General features: G+C 35.8%; 1 protein-coding gene across 3 annotated transcripts in view; it reads left to right on the top strand.

The window, feature by feature from the left end:
- The window catches only part of LOC149785851 (putative ATP-dependent RNA helicase TDRD12), a 313,410-nt gene that overhangs the window by 72,070 nt on the left and 215,862 nt on the right, over nucleotides 1-25,478 (top strand). For all 3 annotated transcript variants that reach the window (XM_089979811.1, XM_089979813.1, XM_089979812.1), the window contains one exon: nucleotides 23,077-23,193. In XM_089979811.1, the coding sequence (XP_089835937.1) occupies nucleotides 23,077-23,193 (117 nt within the window). The remainder of the gene's footprint in view (nucleotides 1-23,076; nucleotides 23,194-25,478) is intronic.

Raw genomic sequence — 25,478 nt, 5'->3', positions numbered from 1 at the left:
TGAAGTCAAACTTAAAAGTGAATAAGAGACACTGCTACCATAGAGACTAATGGTCAGGAAGGGTAGAGACCATCAGTGGAAAGGCCACAAAGTGGGCCAGTGGGGCAAACCTGGCAGTTTTGTACTACTTGAGATTTAAGATTAATTCCCTTTGTTCATCAGTTGTGGGAATTTAATAATTATTGGCACCTGTAGGCAGTTCCCTTAATTGTTTTGTTCTATAATTTTGGAAATTTAATATTAATTATAAGTACTCAGTAGCACTTTATTTTCATGGGTTTCAAGCTTCCTGGTTAGAGTAAAGAAAAATATATATTCATGGGTTTGAGTAAAAAATATGTACGTATGGGTTCGAATAAAAAATACATATTCACGGGTTTTATTTTTAAAAAAATGGATTTCTGGGTTTGAATGAAAAAATACATATTTGTGTTGGGTAAAAATACATATTCATGGGTTTGAGTAAGAAATATATATGTCTGGGTTTGAGTGAAAAAATACGTATTTATGTTGAGTAAAAATACATATTCATGGGTTTGAGTAAGAAATACATATTTCTGGGTTTGAGTAAAAAAATATATATTTGTGTTGAGTAAAAATACATATTCATGGGTTTGAATAAAAAATAGATATTCATGGGTTTGATTAAAAAAATACATATTCATGGGTTTGGGTAAGAAATACGTATTTCTGGGTTTTAGTTTAAAAAAATTACATATTTGTGTTGAGTAAAAATACATATTGATGGGTTTGAGTAAAAAAAATTACATATTTCTGTTGAGTAGAAATACATATTCATGGGTCTGAGTAAAAAATACATATTTCTTGGTTCAAGTAAAAAAAATACATAGACATAATTTCATGGATCTATCAATGTTCATTGAGTGTTCTCAAAGACTGCTATCAAAACACAAAGCCTGCCAAGCACTAAAACAAAACCATGACAACAGAGGTACTTTTTCAGAACTTATTTAACAACAAAGCTTCCATCTTTTTTATAAAACTGATTTCAAAAGGTCTTTGGCTAAGTGGTTAAAGAACAGGAAAACGGAAGTCAAATATCTTAATATTGTGAGCCTGTCTCTGTTTGTTAACTGGATTATAATACATGTACAATGTGAACCTTGTACATGAGATGATGCCCTGATCCTAAAATGTCCTCTGTTTGTCAACTGGATTATAATACATGTACAATGTGAACCTTGTACATGAGATGCTGCCCTGATCCTAAAATGTCCTCTGTTTGTTAACTGGATTATAATACATATACAATGTGATCCTTGTACATGAGATGATGCCCTGATCCTAAAATGTTCTCTGTTTGTTAACTGGATTATAATACATGTACAATGTGATCCTTGTACATGAGATGATGCCCTGATCCTAAAATGTCCTCAGTTTGTCAACTGGATTATAATACATGTACAATGTGATCCTTGTACATGAGATGCTGCCCTGATCCTAAAATGTCCTCTGTTTGTCAACTGGATTATAATACATGTACAATGTGATCCTTGTACATGAGATGCTGCCCTGATCCTAAAATGTCCTCTGTTTGTCAACTGGATTATAATACATGTACAATGTGATCCTTGTACATGAGATGCTGCCCTGATCCTAAAATGTCCTCTGTTTGTCAACTGGATATAATACATGTACAATGTGATCCTTGTACATGAGATGATGCCCTGATCCTAAAATGTCTCTGTTTGTTAACTGGATTATAATACATGTAAACCTTGTAGATGAGTTGCTGCCCATATTGTGAATGGAAGTTGATAGGGCTCTTTGATGGTTTCAGAGCACAGTGTAGTGAGTGTCTCATTTAAAAGAAAATGGCATCATGTTTTTGCCAGTTGCATGCATGGATAAGTTGCAGACCTTGAATTTATGTGTTGACAGATTCTACAAAGAGGAACTTGAATCAAATTCTAGAAGGAGGATTTCAGATCAAGCTTTCATGAGTGGTATTCATACTAGGTGATTGCTCAGTCAAATGAGCCAGAGGACAGTGGAGTTTTACTGACAGAAACTATCTCCTTTGATCTGAAAACATATGTTCTTAAGCCAATTAACACCAAGTGGATTAGATGCAATAAAGTGTCACTTAAGCCAATTAACACCAAGTGGATTAGATGCAAGAAAGTGTCATTTAAGCCAATTAACACCAAGTGGATTAGATGCAATAAAGTGTCACTTAAGCGAATTAACACCAAATGGATTAGATCACTTAAGACAAATGTAGTTTAAATGGGCATTGAAAAAGTGGGTCTGATCTGCTAATTGTGTATTTAGCAGTTAGTCATATGCACAAGGTTAACACCAAAAATGCAATGAAAACTTTTTTGAAATTGAAAATGACTCATGTTGGACTCACACATAGCAATTGCTTTGACGTTTATCTTTTCAGTACTGTGCAGAACTGTGGCAGACAGTAGATTATATGGTACTTTCATAATCATATATTATGCTTGATATTTTTATGGATAAAAAGCAAATAACATTAATTCAGGAATGCTTGTGCTTATGGAGGTGCGAACTGTAACTCATGCTTTTTTAAATTAGGTTTGATGCTTTTATGTTTCTCCAGTGTTTCCAAATTTCATTGTTTCACTAAGTTTTATGAAGATAACTGTTCTATTCATGTTGCCTATCATGGACCACTATTGCCTATTATGGACCACTATTGTATATTATGGACTACCATTGTATATTATGGACTACCATTGTACGTTATGGACTACCACTGTACGTTATGGACTACCACTGTACGTTATAGGGCTCATTCACACAAATAAATCTTTATCATATGATTAAACTTCAAAAAGCATGCAAGCATGAAGCTAGAATTAAACTTGATCCAGTAATAACATCTGCTGATATATTTCAGTCTTTAACACATTAACCCCTGTAGGTTTTGTCATTTTTGCCTGAAATTCGAGTAGAAACACATTTTGAAAGCTGTTTCTGAACAGATCTGAAAACACCAAATCCCAGATGATCTTTCAATAACATACTGCCAAGCTGTGTTAGAAACATCATTTTTCATTGGCTATTTGACTGGCACATGGGCAGAAGGGTAAAAGTTGGAGTTCTTTTTTTTGCTAAATGGAGCCATTATTTTTGTATCAAGACCACTCTTTATTCCAAATGCCCATCTTATCCTACTTTTTGCAAAGGTTCATCTGTCTGTTTGCAGTTCATACCGGTTTGCCTTAGATCTGAGACCAAAAAGTCTAAAATCCAGACACAAAATTGGATTCCGACCACGGGTGAATTTTGGGTAGAAAACAATCAGGTCCAAAAAATGAGGTTTTTCCATCTGTATTTTGTAGTGCAACTAGATTTTCCAGATTATTTGGTATCATTGTAGAGCTACATCTGTCTACCTTTCTATAATACCACCCACTTTAGTGTATCATGCATGACCATGATGCTACAGAGCTCGGCAGTAGGCTACTACCTCCTGCCACGTTAACTTGTCGCTAGGGGTTAATGTGTTAAACTGGCTGCCTTTTGACAAAACAATCTCATATTACAGATGTATTTTGGTCTGTAAAGTCCTTAATAATTTAATACCTTTGTACATGAATGATTTGCTTGTCTAAATGCTGCCTCCATGTGTTCTTTTTGATTACTTCACACCTATCCTTAGTACTACCAAAACCCATGCATTGATTACTTCACACCTATCCTTAGTACTACCAAAACCCATGCATTGATTACTTCACACCTATCCTTAGTACTACCAAAACCCATGCATTGATTACTTCACACCTATCCTTAGTACTACCAAAACCCATGCATTGAAAAAGTCATTTACGCATATAGGACCTATTGTGCATTTGATCTAAAAGCAGTTTGACAATCTTACTGTGATCAAATCAGGATATTTCTTCTACCTAAACACATGATATCTGTCACTAAATAGTCCAGCAGTTTTTCCTTTGTTCTTATGCATATGCATGAATAAGCTACAAACAAGTTACAAAGATATACATATATGCATTTAAGTGAAATATTTGTGTGACATCAACCCATATTTAATACTTTAATTTTTTCTTTCATAAATATTAGGTACATATATAAAATTTTGTATGCCCTGAGGACCTCATCTGAGATTGGCTAAAGGTTTAGCTACACTAGTTGTAAATAAGACATTGTTATTATTATTATTATTATTATTACACTGTATTATTATTTGTATCCTGAAACAAAGCATTATTATTAATATTAATATTAATATTATTATTATTATTATTATTATCATTTGTTTTGGGCATGTTGCATTTAATGCTATAACTTAAGCTCTTGAAAATCTAACAAGAAGACAAAGGTGACACAACTCACCATCCATGCCTGGAATGTTTGCACACAAATGGACAGTATATCATCAGATATATCAGAGAGAGCTTTAATACATAGAAAATTAGCCGGATTCAACATCCAAAATGGCAGCCCAGAATGAAACTTGCCTAGTTGAGGAAGGACAACTCACTGACATTGAAGCCAGCTGCACCTTTTTCTGGAAGTGGCAGAGGTAAAGAAGAGTGATGTGTGTTGGGTTTGCCGTCACATCACCACTAGTCAACAAGAACAGAAATCTCCCAGAGAGCAGAAATGATAGATTATTGGAGATGGAATATGTGACTGTCATCAGCACCTATGAATCCACCATAACCAACCCAGATGAGATCAAGGACAAATTTTTATGAATACCTGGAATTTCTTATTGCTGAAGTAGTGAGGCAGACAAGCTCATTATCCTTGGTGATTTCAGTGCTAGAATTGGCACAGATCACCACATATTGGCCAGTATCATTGGCAGAAATGGCTTGGCAGATACAACAACGGAATCTTCCTACTGAGTCAATACACTGAACAGGACCTCCTGATCACCAAGTCTTCCACCTGCCAAACTGCAACAAGATGTCTTGGATGCACACCCACTCCAAGCACTGGCATCTCATTGATAATGTCATCACCAGGAGAAGAGACGGGTAGGATGTCGGAGTCAGGAAGTCCTTGAGAAGTGCAGAATGCTGGATTTACCATAGGTTCCTAGTCTCCAAGTTCATTATCAGGATTCAGCCTAGCAGACAACCGAAAGGCAAAAAGTGCAAAAGCTGGTATCTCCAAATTGAAACAGGATAATGTAAACAGGCATTTGTCAAAGAATTATGCAGTCAGTTAGAGCAAATAGATGCAAACTCCAAGAGGAAAACTGTACATCCTTCACAGATTCTGTGTGTTCAGCTGCGTCCCTTTGTCCTACCAGACATAAACATCCAGATTAGTTTGATCAGAACAATGCTGCCATACAGAGACTTCTGGAAGAGAACATCATTTACCAAATGTCTGTCTAGAAGACAGCACTTCATCATCTAAGAAGGTAGGGTTCAATAAAACCAAGAGGACTGTCCAGTGCAAGACTCAGGGCAGAGCAGCAAGTTAGACAAGATTCAGTCCAACACATATTATGACTTAAACTATGCCACAGCAAAGAAGTGAAATCAACAATTTGTGTAAAATTCAACAAATAATTTATTCCAATAATAAAAAATGAAATTCCAAATAATCTTAAATGTCCTGTGACAGGTTCAGAAGTGTATAATGTTCTGAATGGATTCCAGTAGTTGTGTGTGTCCTGATATACCAGAAGTGCAATCCAGAATGACAGTGAATGAATTCACACTAATTCCAAAATAATGTGTTAATCCAGTCACTGAGCACTTAGAAATTCCAGTGAATGAGTCAGATAACTAATTCTAATAGAAGTATATCTAAATATACTTGCTAACCCTGATCATTGATTCCCAAAGACCAATATGAAACAGAAATAAATTATTTGTCTATCAAGTCCCCTTTACAAATTTCACCTCACCAATGATGTAATAAATTTCTGACAGAAAACCCCCCACTAACTCATTTAAGAAAAAGGTTAGGCCTTACCTTAAATTGAAATTAAGGTAAACATATTGTTTGCTACTTACAATCATGACAAAAGTCAGGCAGGCAAAAACTCCAACCCTCAGTTACAGACTAAAATTAAGATATAAATAACACATGAACTGCTGTAATGTTTTGAAGACAGTATACAAGCCTCAGTTGCCAGGAACATATTTGATACTGAAATCTGATAATACCACATTGCTCACTGATAAAGAAATGATACTACAAAGATGGTCAGAACTGGGGATGATTAGGATAGAATCCTTTGCCCATTCAGGCCACCTACCGTATTTGCCGTATATATTGGGACATGATAACAAAATTATTTATTTTCCTGTCCCAGAACTTACAGTGAAACTTTTTTCACCTTGGTCATATGGCCCAAGACTTATAAACAAAATAAATTTGTATTGAACTTGTACCCTCTACAAGTGCATTTTGCAATAAAGTAGATAAACAGAATGCTGAGTTGATAATAAAAAGAAAGAGTGTACCTTGTATTGTTATCATTTGTTCCTTTTTATTATCATGAGCATTAAAGAATAAAATATATCCATGAACTCTGTATATGTAGCATGAATCGCTTATGTCTGATAAAACAACTTGTTGTTCATTGACATGAACACTGAGAAACAGTTCATGTTTGATTGTCCTCAAAGGTTTGAATATGTTATCCGACTGAAAACGTGTTCCAACAAAATCGCAAACGAGAGGGAAATAATCAAATAATATCTTGAAGACAACTGCCATTTATGCATGACACGGTGTCGGGTCCAAATAACCAAGATTGAATTATATCCAGATCAACTGTATGACAGTATCGTGCAAAAAAAAATCAGTATTTGAAAATACATTCACTTGAGTGCAAGTGACAATCTTTTCGCTAGCATGGATTACAGAAAGTATCATTAAAGCATGTTATTGCTGTGCATATTATTTACCCACAGAATCAATGCCCGTTTGTATTAATTATAATTATGGATGCCAAGCACATAGAAGCCTGGGTGGAGAATAAACACAACTGGCAGTGAGCAGTAAACTCATTCTCTGAACTTAGTGAAAGAACATCAAAGACAAAGGTTATTCTTATTAGAAAGTGAGCCGACCATGGAAGCTGACTTGGGATACTTTAAAGCCGGTTTATCTTTTCTTAAATAATATCGATACAAAGGTTATTTTATTGAAAAGCAAGCTGACCTCAGAAGCCAACATTGGGTTCTTTTAAGTGTGACGATTTTTTTTGTGTTGAATATACAGAGACAGACAAGATATGGAAGTAACTTTGGTACCTTTTAACTGGTATTCACGGGAATTTTGAAAATAAATTGAAACAACGGAACAAATTATAACGTGACACAATAGTGCTTCATGCAAGGACTTTGATGACCCAGCCTGGCACACAAGATTTGGAGAAAATAAAATCATTTGATGAATACGTAAAGACCAAAAGAGAAGCAGATGATTCTGCAGGCGAGAGGGAAATAATCAGCTGCTATCTAGAAGACAACTGCCATTCGTGCATGACACAATGTTAAGTGTAAAATAACCAAGATTGAATTATATCCAGGTCAACTATATGACAGTATCTCACAAATAAAAATATTATTTGAAAACACATTCACTTGAGTGCAGGGGCGCAGAGTGGCCGAGTGGTCTAAAGCGCTCACCATTACGGATCACTGCCATCTCACCTCTGTCTGTGTGGGTTCGAGTCTCCGATTCAGCCAATGTGGGTATGTGAGAAAGCTTCCCTGTAGCTTCTCGTGGGTCGGTGGTTCTTTCCGGGATTTTCACGGGTTCTTCCTCCACCATTAATACTGGCTGCCATGTATAGCCTATCGTGTGCTGAAAAATGGCGTTAAACCCTACAACAACACTTGAGTGCAAGTGACAATCTTTTTGCTAGCACTGATTACAAAAGTATCATTAAAGCAAGTTATTGCTTTGTATACTATTTACCTGATGACATCAATGCCTGTTTGTATTAATGATAACTACAGCTGCCAAGCACATAAAGCCCGGGTGGTGAATAAACACAACTGGCAGCGAGCAGTAAACTCATTCTCTGAACTTACGGAAAGGACATCAGAGACAAAGGTTATTCTTATTACAAAACATGTTGGCCATGGAAGCTGACTTCAGACTCTTTTAAATGTGCTGATTTTTTAATTTTTTAAATACATTTTGAATATACTAAGTTGGCTGAGATATGGAAGCTAACTTTTCACTGGTATTCATGGGAATTTTTAAAATAAATTGAAACAATGGAACAGTTTTTAAAGTGACACAATATAGTGCTTCGTGCACGGACATCGATGACCGAGTGTCACCCAGAAGATTTGAAAAAAATAAATCATTTGATGAATTCATGAAGGCCAGAAGAGAAGCAGATGATTTTGTCAACAATAGGATGATTAACATGGATGAAATTCTAGTGTACTTTGATCTCATTCCTGGACAGACTGACAATAACATGGGGGTCAGAAGTGTGTGAATTAGCACGACTGGTGCAGATTTGAAAAAAATCAGACTTTAATTCTTGCAATTTCCACTTCAGGTGATGTGTTGCCTCTAATGATAATTTTTCACTGTATTACAAAGTTAAAAAAAAAATTACCCAGGCACTGAATGAATGGATTATATGTATGCAGGAAAAGGGTTGTGTTAATGAGATAATGCTGCAGTGGATTAAAGAGTTTAATCTCAGGCAGACAGTTTTAAAGTTTTTAAAATAAAATTTCAGTTGGAGTGCATTTTTCAACTTGTAATTTTTGAATGAGTTAAAGGTGTCCCACAACTCGAAAAAACGATTTGTCCCATAACATATGGTGCATAAAAGAATTACATTTAAAATTAATTTATGGTATCCCAACATACACCACTCCCTCGATAACTCACACACATCGGGGTCCAGAAACATCGACCGCACTATAAGTGAGGCACGAGTTATCGAGGGACCTATAAAATAAGCCCAAAACCAATAAAGTGATTGACGACAGAACGGAGAAATAAGGGGAGGGGGTAGGCAGATTATACTCTTGAATACTCACTTTATAATTGTTCTGAGAATAACTTTTAATAAATATCTCTTCATAACGGTGTACTTTATTATTTCCTCGTAGGACAACATTAATTTCAGGATAAATTACAGTATATTGAGGCGATCATCGAAAACATTATTCCACATGGTTTCCGTTCGCTTAACATGTGTACCACTTCACACATTGTGTACTACGTCACTAATTTTTATGTTGAATTGGATACATTCTAGTTTTATTGTTTGATCCAAATTAGATGTTTTTTTATATACAAAAGATCAGCTCTTTTTGAGAAACAGTGTCGATCGAACGATAGATAGATAGATAGATTTGAATGCGATAGAAGTAAAATGGAAAACAAAAAAAAACAAGGGTTAATCAGTACTAACATATTTAATTGTCTGCAAATGTAAAACAACGTAAATTAGAACAAGTTAATACTTGCCGTTTGTGCCACGCTTGACAAATATCAATTCACTTTTTGAAAAAATCTGTTATTTTTGTGTGTGTGTGTTACTCCTTGGTTTCTCTGCCGCTGAGCAAAATCCCTCAGATTTCTCAACTGCATGAGCTTTACGTAGTCAACATTTTGGGTCTCCAGCCACCTTATGGCAATATCAAAATATTTGATTGCTTCCTGTGCAGAGGGGTGGGGGGTGCAACATCTGCGTCTGCATCACTTTCAACACTTGTGTTATTCCAGTTAGAATCGTCTTCTGCTGCAAATTTGTTCGCTATAGAAATAATTATAGTTTCATCTGACATGTATTCGGCTGTGAGGCAATCATTGTCAGCACAAATCCACTCCTCTATATCATCAAGAGAAACGCCCATCTCAGGACCATGCGTCTGTACGAATTTCTCCCAAACAGCCTCGGCATTAATGACATCAGTTTCACTGAAACATTCGAAGTCACTATCATCGTCGTTGTCTCTGTTACTGTTTTGCTTTACGTCAAAGGCAGCTTCAAGACCCTTAATCCAGCACCCGAGGTCTCTTGTAATCTATTTTTTTTTTTTAATGCAACAAACACTTCCCCAAGTCGTTGATCAAAACAAAGCTGGCATGTACATGTAATTAGGTTCTCATAGAAGCACTCACGGGTTCCGATGTGACAATCGATTGACTCTTTTCATGTTTTGAATGAACAGAATATGTTGTGATTATAATGTTTACACTGAAACGGAATTAAAGGATTAGAGCGTGACTTTCACACAGGAAGACGTTTAATTGGTGTTTATTTCATTCTCTGTTGCCACCTGTTAGCATTTACCAAGTTTTCTTTGATCGCTATTTCACCAGACTGCTTATTTGCAGTATACTGACAACTATTTATCATAAAAACTTACATAATATATGATATCTTTAAACAGAGGTCTCGCTAGGATTTTAAAACTGGGTCTTTCTGCCTCTGAATTCAATCAATAAATATCAGTACATTTTCTCACTCTGCTGCCAGTCAAAGCCTTTGAACAAGCCGCCTAGCTGTTGCATCATGTCCTTTTTTTTTTTAATGTACTCTTAAAAAATGGCAACAGTACATCAAAGAGTCTTTCAGTCACTGAATTCTGTCATTGTGAATATCAGCACAGTTAACTGATCAACACATTTTCCCACAAAGCAGGTGGCTGAAACAGGACCGGCCAATCTTTGAATTTTCCCGCGCATCTATTCCATGCGTACAGAGGACTCCCGCCTCAGTGATTTTCTGCGTCCCAGATCAAAAATTGGCCTCCAAATACGCGTAATTAAGTGTTTTCGAGATCTCTGAAATTAATTCTTCTTTAGAACTTGCAAATTTCAAAATATGGATTATATTTTTACGGGCATTAATCACCATTTTCGATGATAAAACGAGCAATGTATCAAGGTTTAATTTATCAATTCTTATCGTAATTTTTTCATGTTCAGCATATTTTAAAGATATTTTAAATACATTTTCTCTGGAAAAAATCGGGAGCCAAGACGGACACCGCGTTATAAGTGGGATCATGAGTTATCCAGGCGCGAGTTATCGAGGGAGCGGTGTATACAGTAAATACGGTAGGTTCTATTTGGCCTCTTTAAAGGGAGAAGGAAGGGTAGAAAATGGCTTTTCCTGGATTTCACGTACTATCAAAAGATTTGTTTTGGGTCCCTCACTGAGAGAGACCTTTCATTCATGAGAATAACAACCCTTGAAATAATGTCTGTCACTACCTCTTGGGCCTGTCATAATCATTTGTCATTGGAGGACATTATGAAGGCTGCCTTTTGGCAATCATCTATGACTTCCTCCTTTTACCTTCAGTACAAATGAGAACCAAGGTATTTTTTCTCTGGGTACCATAGTTGCAGCAGAAAAATTGACCAGACTGCTGCAATCTAGCAGCAATTGACACTTTTCCTTAAGGAGAGTAACTATGTTCTTAGTGAGGTCATCAGCCCCCCTTCTAACTCGCTACACAACAGATTAAGATGGCTGCCATGTATATGTGGTCTTAACACAGCTCCACTCAACTCCATGAACTTGATGTAAAAACTGGTGTTAAATATGCTAATACCTGTAGCCATCATTTATACTGTGGATTTATGACAATATTAAGTTAGTGTAAGTGAAATTTTATGTGCACATGTTCATGTATTCAAGTGAATTTGGAAACCTGTTCAGAACAAAGGATTTTTGGCTATCCAAGATGGCTACCGAAGTGGATATACTTGAAATTGAACTACACCTACCATATCTGAACTTCAGTTGATACCAACTCAAACACATTATGCAAGTTTCATTCAAAAGTTTATGGATATGTGCTAGTCATAAATAAGGATCTGATATACTTTTGCTATCACTGCTATGAACAAGCTGAAAATATCAGAATCATGGAAACATATTTAAATACCAGCCTTGTAGGTTCCTTACTCAACACACTCAGCTCAACCTTTTCTGCATCATTCTCTGGCTTTAGTATGTCTGATATACCTGAAGATCAGAGCCACACAGATAATCCCATGCAGGAAAGTCATGTTCAGAATAAAAATGAAAACAATGGTGCAGATGATGATTTGGAATTATCCATTATGGCTGACACTCCAGAATTCTTGAGGGTCAAACATAATAAATACAGTATCACTGTGAATATAGATCCACAAAAGTTTGAGTTTGTAAAACAGATATTGGATTCAGAACCTTGCATGACTTCATGCAGTTCAAGTGTACAAAATGGTATTATCTACAGAACAAAAGAGAAAAACACTGTGACAGCTACATTGTATAAAACAACATGTGTCTTACATATACAGGGGCTGAACAGTCTCACATGGTTAGATCATATTATCTGTAAATGTAAACAGGATGAGAATACCCATGCTAAAGGCATTTATATGCTGACATCTACACCAGTAACTAGATGTAGTACCAAACATGAAACAGTTCCTAAAGTCTTTGACCTAAATGACTCAGGCAATAAAATTAACACCCCTCCAGAGTGTCAGGCAATTACACGCTCCATAAATCATGACCACAGCAGTGATGGCTTAAGCCTTAATGATTTCTCCATGTGTGTACATCAAAAAACAATTAGGAAATTGGAGACCCAAATCGAAGAATTAAAACTACAGTTACATGCTATTAAATCAGCACAGGGAAGGGTTAATGAGCAAGTAACCTCATGTGAAATAGCAATTCAGACAGACTCCCAAATATCAACAGTATCAGATGCTCAGACACAGACAATCCCAGTACCAGCCAAAAGAAAATGTAAAATGACCATGCAAATAAAAACTGATGCCCAAAGTAATCCTGCATTGCAGACAACAGTATCCCCCTCTCAGTCATGTGACACACCTGCAACAGCAATAAGTGTACATCCATGGCCCACAGTTCAAACAAGTCTTTTACCTTCACCAACAACTGCATTTCCCAGTGCTCAGACAAATGCGTCAGAATCAACAACAGTAGTTCACACAACTGAAACACCAATTTCAGCACCCCTTCCTCCAAGATATGTCTGAAATACAATCCAGAGTCCAACACACGACATCACAAGCCAGAAAAGATAGGACTCTAATAATTGGCTCCTCAATTTTGAAAAGTATAATACCAAGGAGACTTTTTAAAACAGATGTACAGACTTTAAGAGGTGCAAAAATCAACAACATCACTGACAGAATAATGAACAGTGACCTAACCAAATACAAACAAATTATTATTTTAGTAGGTGGAAATGATGCCTGTGAGGGAAGGTCACTAAATCAACTCAAAACAGATTTTGAAAGTTTATTGTATGCTGCTAGATATTGCAGCCCAAATACATGTAAATTAATGATATCGGGACTACCTCCTCGTGTGGACACCAAGGCCAAAGAAATAAATGATCTGATAATTGACTTATGTGAAGATTTCAACCTACAGTACATTCCACAATACAAATCTTTCTTCATTCAGAATCAGGATGTCAACCTTAGTCTCTACCACAGAGACAAAATTCATCTAAGCAGAAAAGGAACCTCTCAGCTACTGAGAAATATTAACATGTATGCCCCTATTTTCAAGCACTTTAATGAAGAGTGTTGTCTTAACTGTGGAGAAACTGGGCACTTGACACAGGTATGCCATCATGGCAAACAGATCGAGTGTTTTAGGTGCCATAAATATGGACACAAACAAAGACTTTGTCCATCAATGTATACATATTAGGAAGCTGGCAAAGAGGAGAATGCCAACGCTTCATTTACAAAAAAACTAAATGTACCCAGTGGGACTCTTGACTCTAACTATTCAATGGACACTATTGTAGATGCAAATGTAAATGGATTTTCAGGGTTTGTATGTGACTTTGAAGATGCTAATATATATGAACATTTAAATATAGAAATAGGATGTCAGAATGATAAAAGCAGTATGGAAACAATCTCAGTGAGTACCCCATTGCATGATGACATACATGTAATTGATATGAAACTAAATACAAAAGGTTTTAACATAGGTCACTTAAATGTACAAGGTATAGTGGGAAAGATAGACCAGGTTAAGTTAATGTTGTCTTCCATGGAAAATAATATACATGTTTTAGGACTCACTGAAACCAAATTAAATGCTAACCACAATGATGATCTATTTCACTGTCAAGGCTACAATAAACCATTTCGTAGGGACAGAGAGACAGCGGGGGGGGGGTCTTGTTGTATACATTAGGGAAGATGTAAATGTAAAAAGGCGACTTGACTTGGAGTCACATGAAATTGAGAGTATCTGGGTGGAAATTTTTCAAAATAATGCAAAATCTTTCCTAGCTGGTTTCATTTATAGACCACCTTCCTCCAAAGCATTTTGGAATGATAACTTTTTGAAACAAATAGAAAGTGTTCTAGCACAGGAGAAAGAAACATATATACTCGGAGATATAAATAAGGACCTTCTCAATACTCAAATAAGGAACAACTGGATGGAATTTATTGAATCATTAGGCCTAGACCAGCTGGTAAATGAGCCTACAAGGGTAACAGAAAAATCAAGCACTCTTATTGATCACATTTATACTAACCTACCAGACAATGTGGCTTGTGTTAATGTACCAAATGTTGGTCTTAGTGACCACTATCCTACTTTTTTGACAAGAAAGGTTAAATGCAAGAAAAATAAGAAAAATACACATAAAACGATCACTTACAGATCGTTCAAAACTTTTAATGAAGAACAATTTCTCAATGACCTATATAAAGTTCCATGGAGTATGATCCAAAATTTGGATGACATAGATGAAGCCATGAGGGTGTGGACTGACTTATTTATGGATGTAGTATCTAAGCATGCACCACTGAAAGTACATCGAGTAAAGACTGATTTTCAACCTAATTGGCTTACTACTGAAATCCTAGATGCTATGAAAACACGAGACAAATTCAAGGCTATGGAAAACCATGCACAATATAAAGTATGGAGAAATAAAATAACAAGTATGATCAAAAAAGCTAAAAAAACTTATTATCAATCATTACTTGAAAACAAAAAGAGCAACGCAAACTCCATTTGGAAAGTCTTCAATGAACTCACTGGAGGAACGCACAAAAAACAGACATAAAATTCACTCACTTCTGGTAAATGACACCATAGTCACTGATGAAACTGACATTGCAAATGTTTTCAATGATTTTTTCATCAACATTACCACAAAGTTAAAAGAGCCAGTGATAGAAAACAACTTTAATGAACTGAAAAAGTTCTGCAGCAGTAAAATCTCAAAGGAGGTATGTTTCTCTATCCCACCAGTGTCAAAAAACTTTGTTAAAAAATGTCTCAGTGAACTTGATACCAAGAAAGCTACAGGACTTGATCAGATTGGTCCACGACTCATTAAATCTTCTGCCTTTGCTATTGTAGATAGCATAACATTCATAATTAATTTAAGTATTGCAACCTCATCTGTCCCCAAAATATGGAAAACTGCAAAAGTAACTCCTGTTCACAAATCTGGTTCTAAGGATGATGCTGATAACTACCGACCAATTTCAATACTACCAAACTTGTAAAAATTGATTGAAAAACATGTCCATGACTCATTCATGTCATATTTAACCAAACACTTGCTGTTACACCCTAATCAATCAGGCTTTAGACAGAACCATTCCTGTGAGACTGCCTTGATCTCCCTAACTGATAAATGGCTTCAAGCACTTGACCAAGGTAGAATAATAGGAACTGTATTTGTAGATTTCACGAAAGCTTTTGACATGGTGGATCATGAAATCCTTTTGAAGAAACTGAAAATCTACCAGTGTGATGAAAGAACAATTAGATGGTTTACTTCATACTTAAATGAGAGAACACAACATGTTTACATAAATAATGTTCCGTCTGAACCTGAAACAATTAGATTTGGAGTACCACAAGGCTCAATTCTAGGTCCACTACTATTCATTTTATTTATTAATGACCTACCACTTTTACTAAGAGACTCAATATCATCTACAGATCTCTATGCAGATGACACAACATTGTCAGACATCCAAAACACAAAGCATGAGCTCAAAATTTCTTTACAGAATGCACTAAACAAACTGGAAAACTGGTGCACATGTAATGGCATGGTGGTAAATACTGGTAAAACTAAAATATTACTTATCTCAACACGGCAAAGAAGGACAAATCTTGATAGTGATGAACTATGTCTGACATGGAAGGATACAAATCTGCAAATAGTCTGTCATGATAGGCTACTTGGTGTTCTGGTAGATAATAACCTATCATGGACTGAACACATCAAACATACCAGTAAAAAAGTCAATTCAAGTTTATGGCTTCTCAGTAGGATAAGACATTTTCTCCCTGAAAGGCACAGGAAACTATTTTATAACAGTTACATACAACCCTATTTGGACTACTGTAGTACAGTATGGGGTAATTCAAATGATAAAAACATAGCAAAGCTGGCACATCTTCAAAAAAGAGCATTTGGGCTAATATCAATCCAGAAAGAAAGCAAGGAAAGTTTAGCTGGTAGGTTAAAAATATTACCTATTAAAAACCGAATCTGTTTGAGAAAAGCCAAATTAATGTACAGGATATCTCAGAATAGTGCTCCTGAATATTTACAATCACTATTCCAGTATAGGCTACCTGGTAATACTCCCCACCTGCGATCCATGTCTACCAAACAGTATAAAATTCCCAAACCAAATAAGGAGTTATTTAAAAAAAGTTTCCAATACTCTGGAACTCTGCTCTGGAATAGTATTCCAGCTGAGATTAGAAATGCCCACTCTATTTCCTTCTTCCAAACCCAATATATTCAGTGGCTTCAGAGATGCAGCTTAAATAAATAAATTCCTTTGTATGAGGGCCTCAAGGTAGATTAGTTTTTAGCTAATTGTGTTACCCTCTTTAAATAAGGTCATTATTATTATTATTATTATTATTACAACAGTGACAGATAAAACAAAATACTGATATTAGAACATAGTTGGGGGGGGGGCAGGTAAAAATCTAATTATGTAATAATTACCTGTCACTTTTTGTTATATGCCCTCCTCCCACCCATGCTGATGTCATTCATTAGTCAAAATCCTAGAAGAGAATAAGGAGACTATGGCATATGAGCTTATGAAATGGACTCGATCAATGTAATATTATAAGAACTTTCTATAAAACAGAAGGATGGTACATCTGGCATGCATAAGCATTTGTCCATTGCAGAAAGGGTATGCCACAAAATAGTGACAGGTTAGAATTACATAATTAAAAAATAGTTTTACTCCTCCCAGCCAAATGTACATTTTTTGGTATTATGTAGACTGTGTTAATAAAGTTAGTTTATTACAGTGTTATCTTTGTGTCATATCTTTTGTATACTTGTGCCAAGTGTGAGTGTGCTATATTTAGAAAATGTACATTCAATATCATATATACTGAAAAGAGCACATTATAGCAAAAGCAAATTATCATGGGGAATAAATATTAAATAGACTTTATATCTGTAAGCACCATATCTGTCCTATCTCAATAGAACTGTACTTTATCGTGATAAATGTAAGGCAGTTGATTTGGGAATTTACAGTGAACAGAAATAAGCACCCTGCCTGAAGAGCAGTTTCACAAAAGTACTGAAACAAGTTCTTGAAATTGAAAGTAAAAATAGAAAGTGAAAGTAGACACTTCAAATGCAGGCATATATTGGTGGTAAATGTACATATATAATGTACTGTGTAGCCCTTGAACAACCAACACAGATCTGGGTTTTCTCTGCTCACAGTTGAGTGCATGTCATGTACTGGTAAATGAGGTAAGTCTCATATCAAAACTAACCTTTTACCACAAAACCTAGGGAAAGCAAGAAAATAATGTACAAAACCTGAGAACTAAATTCCATGAAAGGTTTTTAAATCTCACTGTATCCCAGCTTTATGTATTACATATTGCATTACTAAGCAGAGTTCAATAAAAGTATTGATGCATGTTCTTGAGAAATTGAAAATTGAAGTTGAAAATCAGAGTAAGAAATAAAATTGAAACTCGAAGTTCCTTATATATTGGTATAATGTATTTATAGAATAAACTCTGTAGACCCTGAACACCTCATACAGATCTGGGTCTTCTCTGCTCACAGTTGGTATGTGCATTTTGTTTCCTTTCAAAGCAGAAATTATTACAATATATGTAACCTACAATAGTCTTATTAATTTAATTAACTTTATCTTAAATATTTATTTAGTGCTCACTTTTGAAAAAGTTTTTTAATATTGATGGTAATTATATTTATTGAATTGCATGTGAAAAAATGTTAGTGAGACATGACTGTCACAGTGTAAAAGGGACATAGCTGTCACAATGTCACAGAGAGACATAGGTGTCACAATATCTATCCATCCATCTGGTGATAGTCACCAGACCTTTACTGACAAACGCATCAGAGGAAAATAAATATACTTAGAAATTGACAGCCAAGGTGCTCAAAGGTCAAGGTCACAAGGAGTAAAAGTTTATTTGTGTTACATTTCATTTATCTGTCTTTACTCACAGTGATTGCCATGCATGAATTGATATTAAACAAAGGAAGGTGATTTCCATGGGATATTAATATTGATCCTGGTGTATAGGTCAGAAGGTCCAAGCTCAAAAGTAACAGTAGTCAGTTTTGTAATCTTTTGGGAAACAACTTGTGTGTCTGTAGATAGACATTAGCCTTCCTGTCAGTCACCATGGTGCATCCTTGAAGATAATGGATCCAGGTGTCAGGTCAAGGTTGCAGGCTGAATTGTGTTGTTTTCCAGAATAAATTGCTAAGAACTGTATGAAGATGCTACATCTTTTGTTTCCATTTCAGATATTGTTATCAGATTTATCACTTATTAGCAATAGAAAAAACTTGGCTGAAAGGTCAGAGGTTACTGCATTTTTGCCAAGAAACATCAGTCCACTTTGGTTGCATATGCAGTTAGCCAGAACAATATGTACTGCTGCACCTTCTGAGTGAATGCATCTGAAATTCTCTTTACCTTTAACATAGTTAGATGTGATTTTCATGGCCTTCATAAATAGTGAAAGCCATTCACACAAGTTTTTCTCTTGATTCAAGGCATGTGGAAATCATGGAAGTCCACATGATGCAGAAATTACTACAATATATGTAATATAAATTCAATACCAGCATGTGTCAGGAACTCTGTTATTTGTCAGTTGATTTAGCATGTGTGAGGAATTCTCTTGTTGGTCAGTTGATTTAGCTTGCTACAGACAGTAACTCTTTTATCTCCAACATTACACTTGTTCAAAGCACTGTTTTGACAAACTGCATATGCCAAAGGTCAGTGTGGTCAGTGTGGAAAAAAGTGGATTGGTGTTTCTTGACTCTAAGAGATGTATTACTAGAGTTGCAGTAACCTACACAAGGTGAAAATACATTGTTGAAATAAACATACACTGCATATACCTTTGTTAAGATATATCTGTATGTGTTTGAGAGAGAAAGAAAGAGACGGAGAGGTAATCCTTCAGTTTTTATTATAACCAATTGCTTAATTACTGTATTCAGAAAAGTAGCAGCTACATTACCAGATTATTTAATAATAATTTTTTACTACCATTAAATTATTCTTTTTACAACATTTTTTGTGGACATTCGACTCTACACTGTACAAATACTGTAGCGACTCTATGGTTTTAAACTAAGTAACAGAAATGAGTGAAAAGCAACAAGTTTTGTAATATTCAACAAATAATTTATGAAAATTTCAAAAGAACTTAACACTACTCTGAATTAAATTGCAACTAGTCCATCAAAATTCTGTCCCTTGTCCAAAAGTATGTAGTATTCTGAATGAATTCCAGTGGAGTTTTGAATAAATTCCAATACTGAACATGCTGATGTACCTGTAGTCTTGAATGTGCTAATGTGCCATTGGTCTAGAATATGGCAATGTGTTAACAGTCATGATGTAACACAATAATAAAAAATGGTCCATGAATGAATTCACAATAATTTCACAATAATGATTTAGTCTAAAATTATTGACCACTTTGTGGTTCCAGTGAATACTGTGAACCTGGATGTAGGTCAGTTTATTTTTAAAAAAACCTAAGTTGTCAGCAAGATTAGGAATTTCCAAGTGAAAAACTAATGTCCTGGATTCAGACTTAGGTAAACATGTTTACCTCTATTGATAATGATCTGAATATTGAATCTATAATCATAGTGAAATATTAGCTATGTATATCTCACTGGTCAGGTAGACCATTAACTTGATTTTTTCAAAGGTCAGTTACTAAATACATGTAATTCTTTGAGAAAAGCCAACATACAAAACAACTTAAATATACATAACAGTATATAACAAGACCATGACATGGCTGCCTTTTAACATCTTGTGTGGGCATTTGACCGGACACTGTATAGGTATCTAACCAGTCCATGACACAGTTGCCTTTTAAGTAGCTGTGGTATCTCACTGGTAAGGTGTTGGGCACATGACCAGAAGGGTGTTGGTTCAATTCATGCCATGGATCATCTACTGTTATGTGCCTTTTGAGGATGGCATTTTACTCCATTTGCCTTGGCATGACAAAGCTTTAAAGTTTTGCTATGTCATCAAACCTGCAGTTCATTAAAAAACACTGAGAAGGGCTAATTATCTTGTAAACTTAACCTTGGAGACATACTACATGTAGTTTGAGCAAGTTAATGTGTTAATTGGGAGCAGGTATTCATATTGATTACAGAGTAGACAGAGTTCTAATATATAGCGTAGCTGCTCTAAAGCTTATTGCATGCATAAAATCAGGACCAAAATTACTTTGTGTTTTAAACAACTTACTGGTTTATTAAAGAATCAGTCTTGACAAGTTAAACGTTTTTTAATTATTACCAGCGTTTTGAAAAAGAAGTTTCTTGTTATTAAGGCCAATACAGAGAGGACCTTGCTAATTTTGGCCTATCACATACACATTCGTATACACCTATGCACACCTTTCCCACCTTGCTAATTTTGACCTGTCACATACACATTCGTATACACCTATGCACACCTTCCCCACCTAGGACCTTGCTAATTTTGGCCTGTCACATACTCATTTGCATACACCTATGCACACCTTCCCCACCTAGGACCTTGCTAATTTTGGCCTGTCACATACACATTCGTATACACATATGCACACCTTCCCCACCTAGGACATTGCTAAGTTTGGCCTATCACATACACATTCGTATACACCTATGCACACCTTCCCCACCTAGGACCTTGCTAATTTTGGCCTGTCACATACACATTCGTATACACCTATGCACACCTTCCCCACCTAGGACCTTGCTAATTTTGGCCTATCACATACACATTCGTATACACCTATGCACACCTTCCCCACCTAGGACCTTGCTAATTTTGGCCTGTCACATACTCATTTGTATACACCTATGCACACCTTCCCCACCTAGGACCTTGCTAATTTTGGCCTATCACATACACATTCGTATACACCTATGCACACCTTCCCCACCTAGGACCTTGCTAATTTTGGCCTATCATATACACATTCCCATACACCTATGCATACCTTCCCCACCTAGGACCTTGGTAATTTTGGCCTATCACATGCACATTCACATACACCTATGCACACCTTCCCCACCTAGGACCTTGCTAATTTTGGCCTGTCACATACACATTCATATACACCTATGCACACCTTTCCCACCTTGCTAATTTTGACCTGTCACATACATATTCGTATACACCTATGCACACCTTCCCCACCTAGGACCTTGCTAATTTTGGCCTGTCACATACACATTCGTATACACCTATGCACACCTTTCCCACCTTGCTAATTTTGACCTGTCACATACACATTCGTATACAACTATGCACACCTTCCCCACCTAGGACCTTGCTAATTTTGGCCTGTCACATACTCATTTGCATACACCTATGCACACCTTCCTCACCTAGGACCTTGCTAATTTTGGCCTGTCACATACACATTCGTATACACCTATGCACACCTTCCCCACCTAGGACCTTGGTAATTTTGGCTTATCACATACACATTCACCTACACCTATGCACACGTTCCCCACCTAGGACCTTGCTAATTTTGGCCTGTCACATACATTCGCATACACCTATGCACACCTTCCCCACCTTGCTCATTTTGGCTTGTCACATATTCATTCGCATACACCTATGCATACCTTATCCACCTTTCCACCTTGCTAAGTTTGGCTTGTCACATACTCATTTGCATACACCTATGCACACCTTCCCCACCTAGGACCTTGCTAATTTTGGCTTGTCTCATACACATTTGCATACACCTATGTACACCTTTCCCACCTTACTGATTTTGGCCTGTCGCATACTTATTTGCATACACCTATGCACACCTTCCCCACCTAGGACCTTGCTAATTTTGGCTTGTCTCATACACATTTGCATACACCTATGAACACCTTCCCCACCTTACTGATTTTTGCCTGTTACATACACATTTACTTACACCTATGCACACCTTCTCCACCTAGGACCTTGCTAATTTTGGCTTATCACATACTCATTTGCATACACCTATGCACACCTTCCACACCTAGGACTTTGCTAATTTTGGCCTGTCACATACACATTCGCATACACTGTGCACACCTTCCCCACCTTGCTAATTTTGGCTTGTCACATACACATTAAAATGCACCGAGACAAACCATCCCCACCTGGGAACTTTGGAGTTAGGTGTATCAGCATGTAAACATTATTATCCATATAGTTTTGCTCACTGTTGTGGAGCATTTTGGATGGAATGTTGATATGATTCTGCATTGAATTTGGCAAGACTCATGTGTAAATGTATCTATTGTTATTAGGCTCTTGTTGTCAAATAGCTGTGATAACTCAGTTTCATATAATTGTGATGGAGCAGATGTTGATGGTGTTGGGTCAGTTTATCTCGGATCATGTGGAATTTTACTTTCCAGTGTTGGAAATGAAATAACGGTTATTAATCTCAGTAGAGTATACTTCAGAAAACTGAAGGTAAGTACATAAGTGCCTAACTGTTCTGAGACCAGTGACTCTAATAGATAATGTTTGTAATTTACTTGTGAAAATGTTTGTATGTTGCAGGTGAAATTGGCAGCAGGAATGTTTGGAGTGGAAGATAATGTACTTGTCCATGGAGTTCTGCCACAACCTCCATACAGGGACTTTACTGATGCTCCATTTACAGAGTTTGTTATGACGGTAACACATGCACCCTGTATCTGTAAATACAGGTAAAACCTGATATAACACACTGCCCAGGCTCTAAAGAATAACATCACGATATAAGCAGGATCACGTTAAAATATTTTTAGAAAAACTTCCCCATAGAAAATGTGCGTTGAAATTTCAACGTCATCAGCTTTAACTCACCTCTTGATATATATTGTTTGTTTTGTTTACCAGGTTTCATCAGACATCAAATATACTTCAGTTTTGAATGGCATACATGCCAATATGGTGGAAACATTGCATGGCTAAGTTAAGGCAACATTAAACACACTGCTGGGAATAAAATTCTGGTAGGGATATGAATAATTGGCTTTTCTGAGAGCATATATTTAGGATGTTATAAAGATAGGTCACCTTAAATAAAAAATGAGAGCCATGCTGCCATTAGGTTATAAGCAGAATCTCGTTATAATGAATCACATTATAATGGGTTTTACCTGTAATATGAATAAAACACTATTTTCTTAAAACTATTTAACAGGGTTTATATTTATTACATTTTTAAACAAAGATGGCCATGTACTCTATATCCTCAGATTTTCACTGTTGACACTCTATATTGAATCTGGACTTCCACTAACACACTCTTTAAGTCCACTTACATACTCTTTATACTATAAATTCAATATCCTCAGATTTTCACTGTTGACACACTATATTGAATCTGGATTTCCACTAACACACTCTTTAAGTCCACCTACATACTCTTTATACTATAAATTCAATCAGGACTTCAGTTATGCATCACATACATTGTAAATTGAATCAAGTCTTCTACTTACATACTCTTTACACTGTACATTGAATCAGGACTTCCACTAACATATTGTTTACACTGTAAATTGAATCAGGACTTCACTAACATATTGTTTACACTGTAAATTGAATCAGGACTTCCACTAACATATTGTTTACACTGTAAATTGAATCAGGACTTCTACTTACATATTTTTTATATGGTAAATTGAATCAGGACTTCCACTAACATATTGTTTACACTGTAAATTGAATCAGGACTTCCACTAACATATTGTTTACACTGTAAATTGAATCAGGACTTCCACTAACATATTGTTTACACTGTAAATTGAATCAGGACTTCTACTTACATACTCTTTACACTGTAAATTGAATCAAGACTTCCACTAACATATTGTTTATATGGTAAATTGAATCAGGACTTCCACTAACATATTGTTTACACTGTAAATTGAATCAGGACTTCCACTAACATATTGTTTACACTGTAAATTGAATCAAGACTTCCACTAACATATTGTTTACACTGTAAATTGAATCAGGACTTCCACTAACATATTGTTTACACTGTAAATTGAATTAGGACTTCCACTAACATATTGTTTACACTGTAAATTGAATCAGGACTTCCACTAACATATTGTTTACACTGTAAATTGAATCAGGACTTCCACTAACATATTGTTTACACTGTAAATTGAATCAGGACTTCCACTAACATATTGTTTACACTGTAAATTGAATCAAGACTTCACTAACATATTGTTTACACTGTAAATTGAATCAGGACTTCCACTAACATATTGTTTACACTGTAAATTGAATCAGGACTTCCACTAACATATTGTTTACACTGTAAATTGAATCAAGACTTCCACTAACATATTGTTTACACTGTAAATTGAATCAAGACGTCCACTAACATATTGTTTACACTGTAAATTGAATCAGGACTTCCACTAACATATTGTTTACATGGTACATTGAATCAGGACTTCCACTAACATATTGTTTACACTGTAAATTGAATCAGGACTTCCACTGACATATTGTTTACAGTGTAAATTGAATCAGGACTTCCACTAACATATTGTTTACACTGTAAATTGAATCAAGATTTCCTCTTTGCATACGTTTACATTTTAAATTGAATCAGGACTTCCACTAACATTGTTTACACTCTAAATTGAATCAGGACTTCCACTAACATATTGTTTACACTGTAAATTGAATCAGGACTTCCACTAACATATTGTTTATACTGTAAAATGAATTAGGACTTCCACTAACATATTGTTTACACTGTAAATTGAATTAGGACTTCCACTAACATATTGTTTACACTGTAAATTGAATCAGGACTTCCACTAACATATTGTTTACACTGTAAATTGAATCAAGACGTCCACTAACATATTGTTTACACTGTAAATTGAATCAGGACTTCCACTAACATATTGTTTACATGGTAAATTGAATCAGGACTTCCACTAACA

This window comes from Sinohyriopsis cumingii, chromosome 13 (assembly GCF_028554795.1).
Source record: "Sinohyriopsis cumingii isolate HCF-2022 chromosome 13, ASM2855479v2, whole genome shotgun sequence".
NCBI lineage: Eukaryota > Metazoa > Mollusca > Bivalvia > Unionida > Unionidae > Sinohyriopsis > Sinohyriopsis cumingii.
The sequence above is the reverse complement of the archived record's forward strand: the minus strand, read 5'-3'. Positions and strand labels throughout refer to the sequence as shown.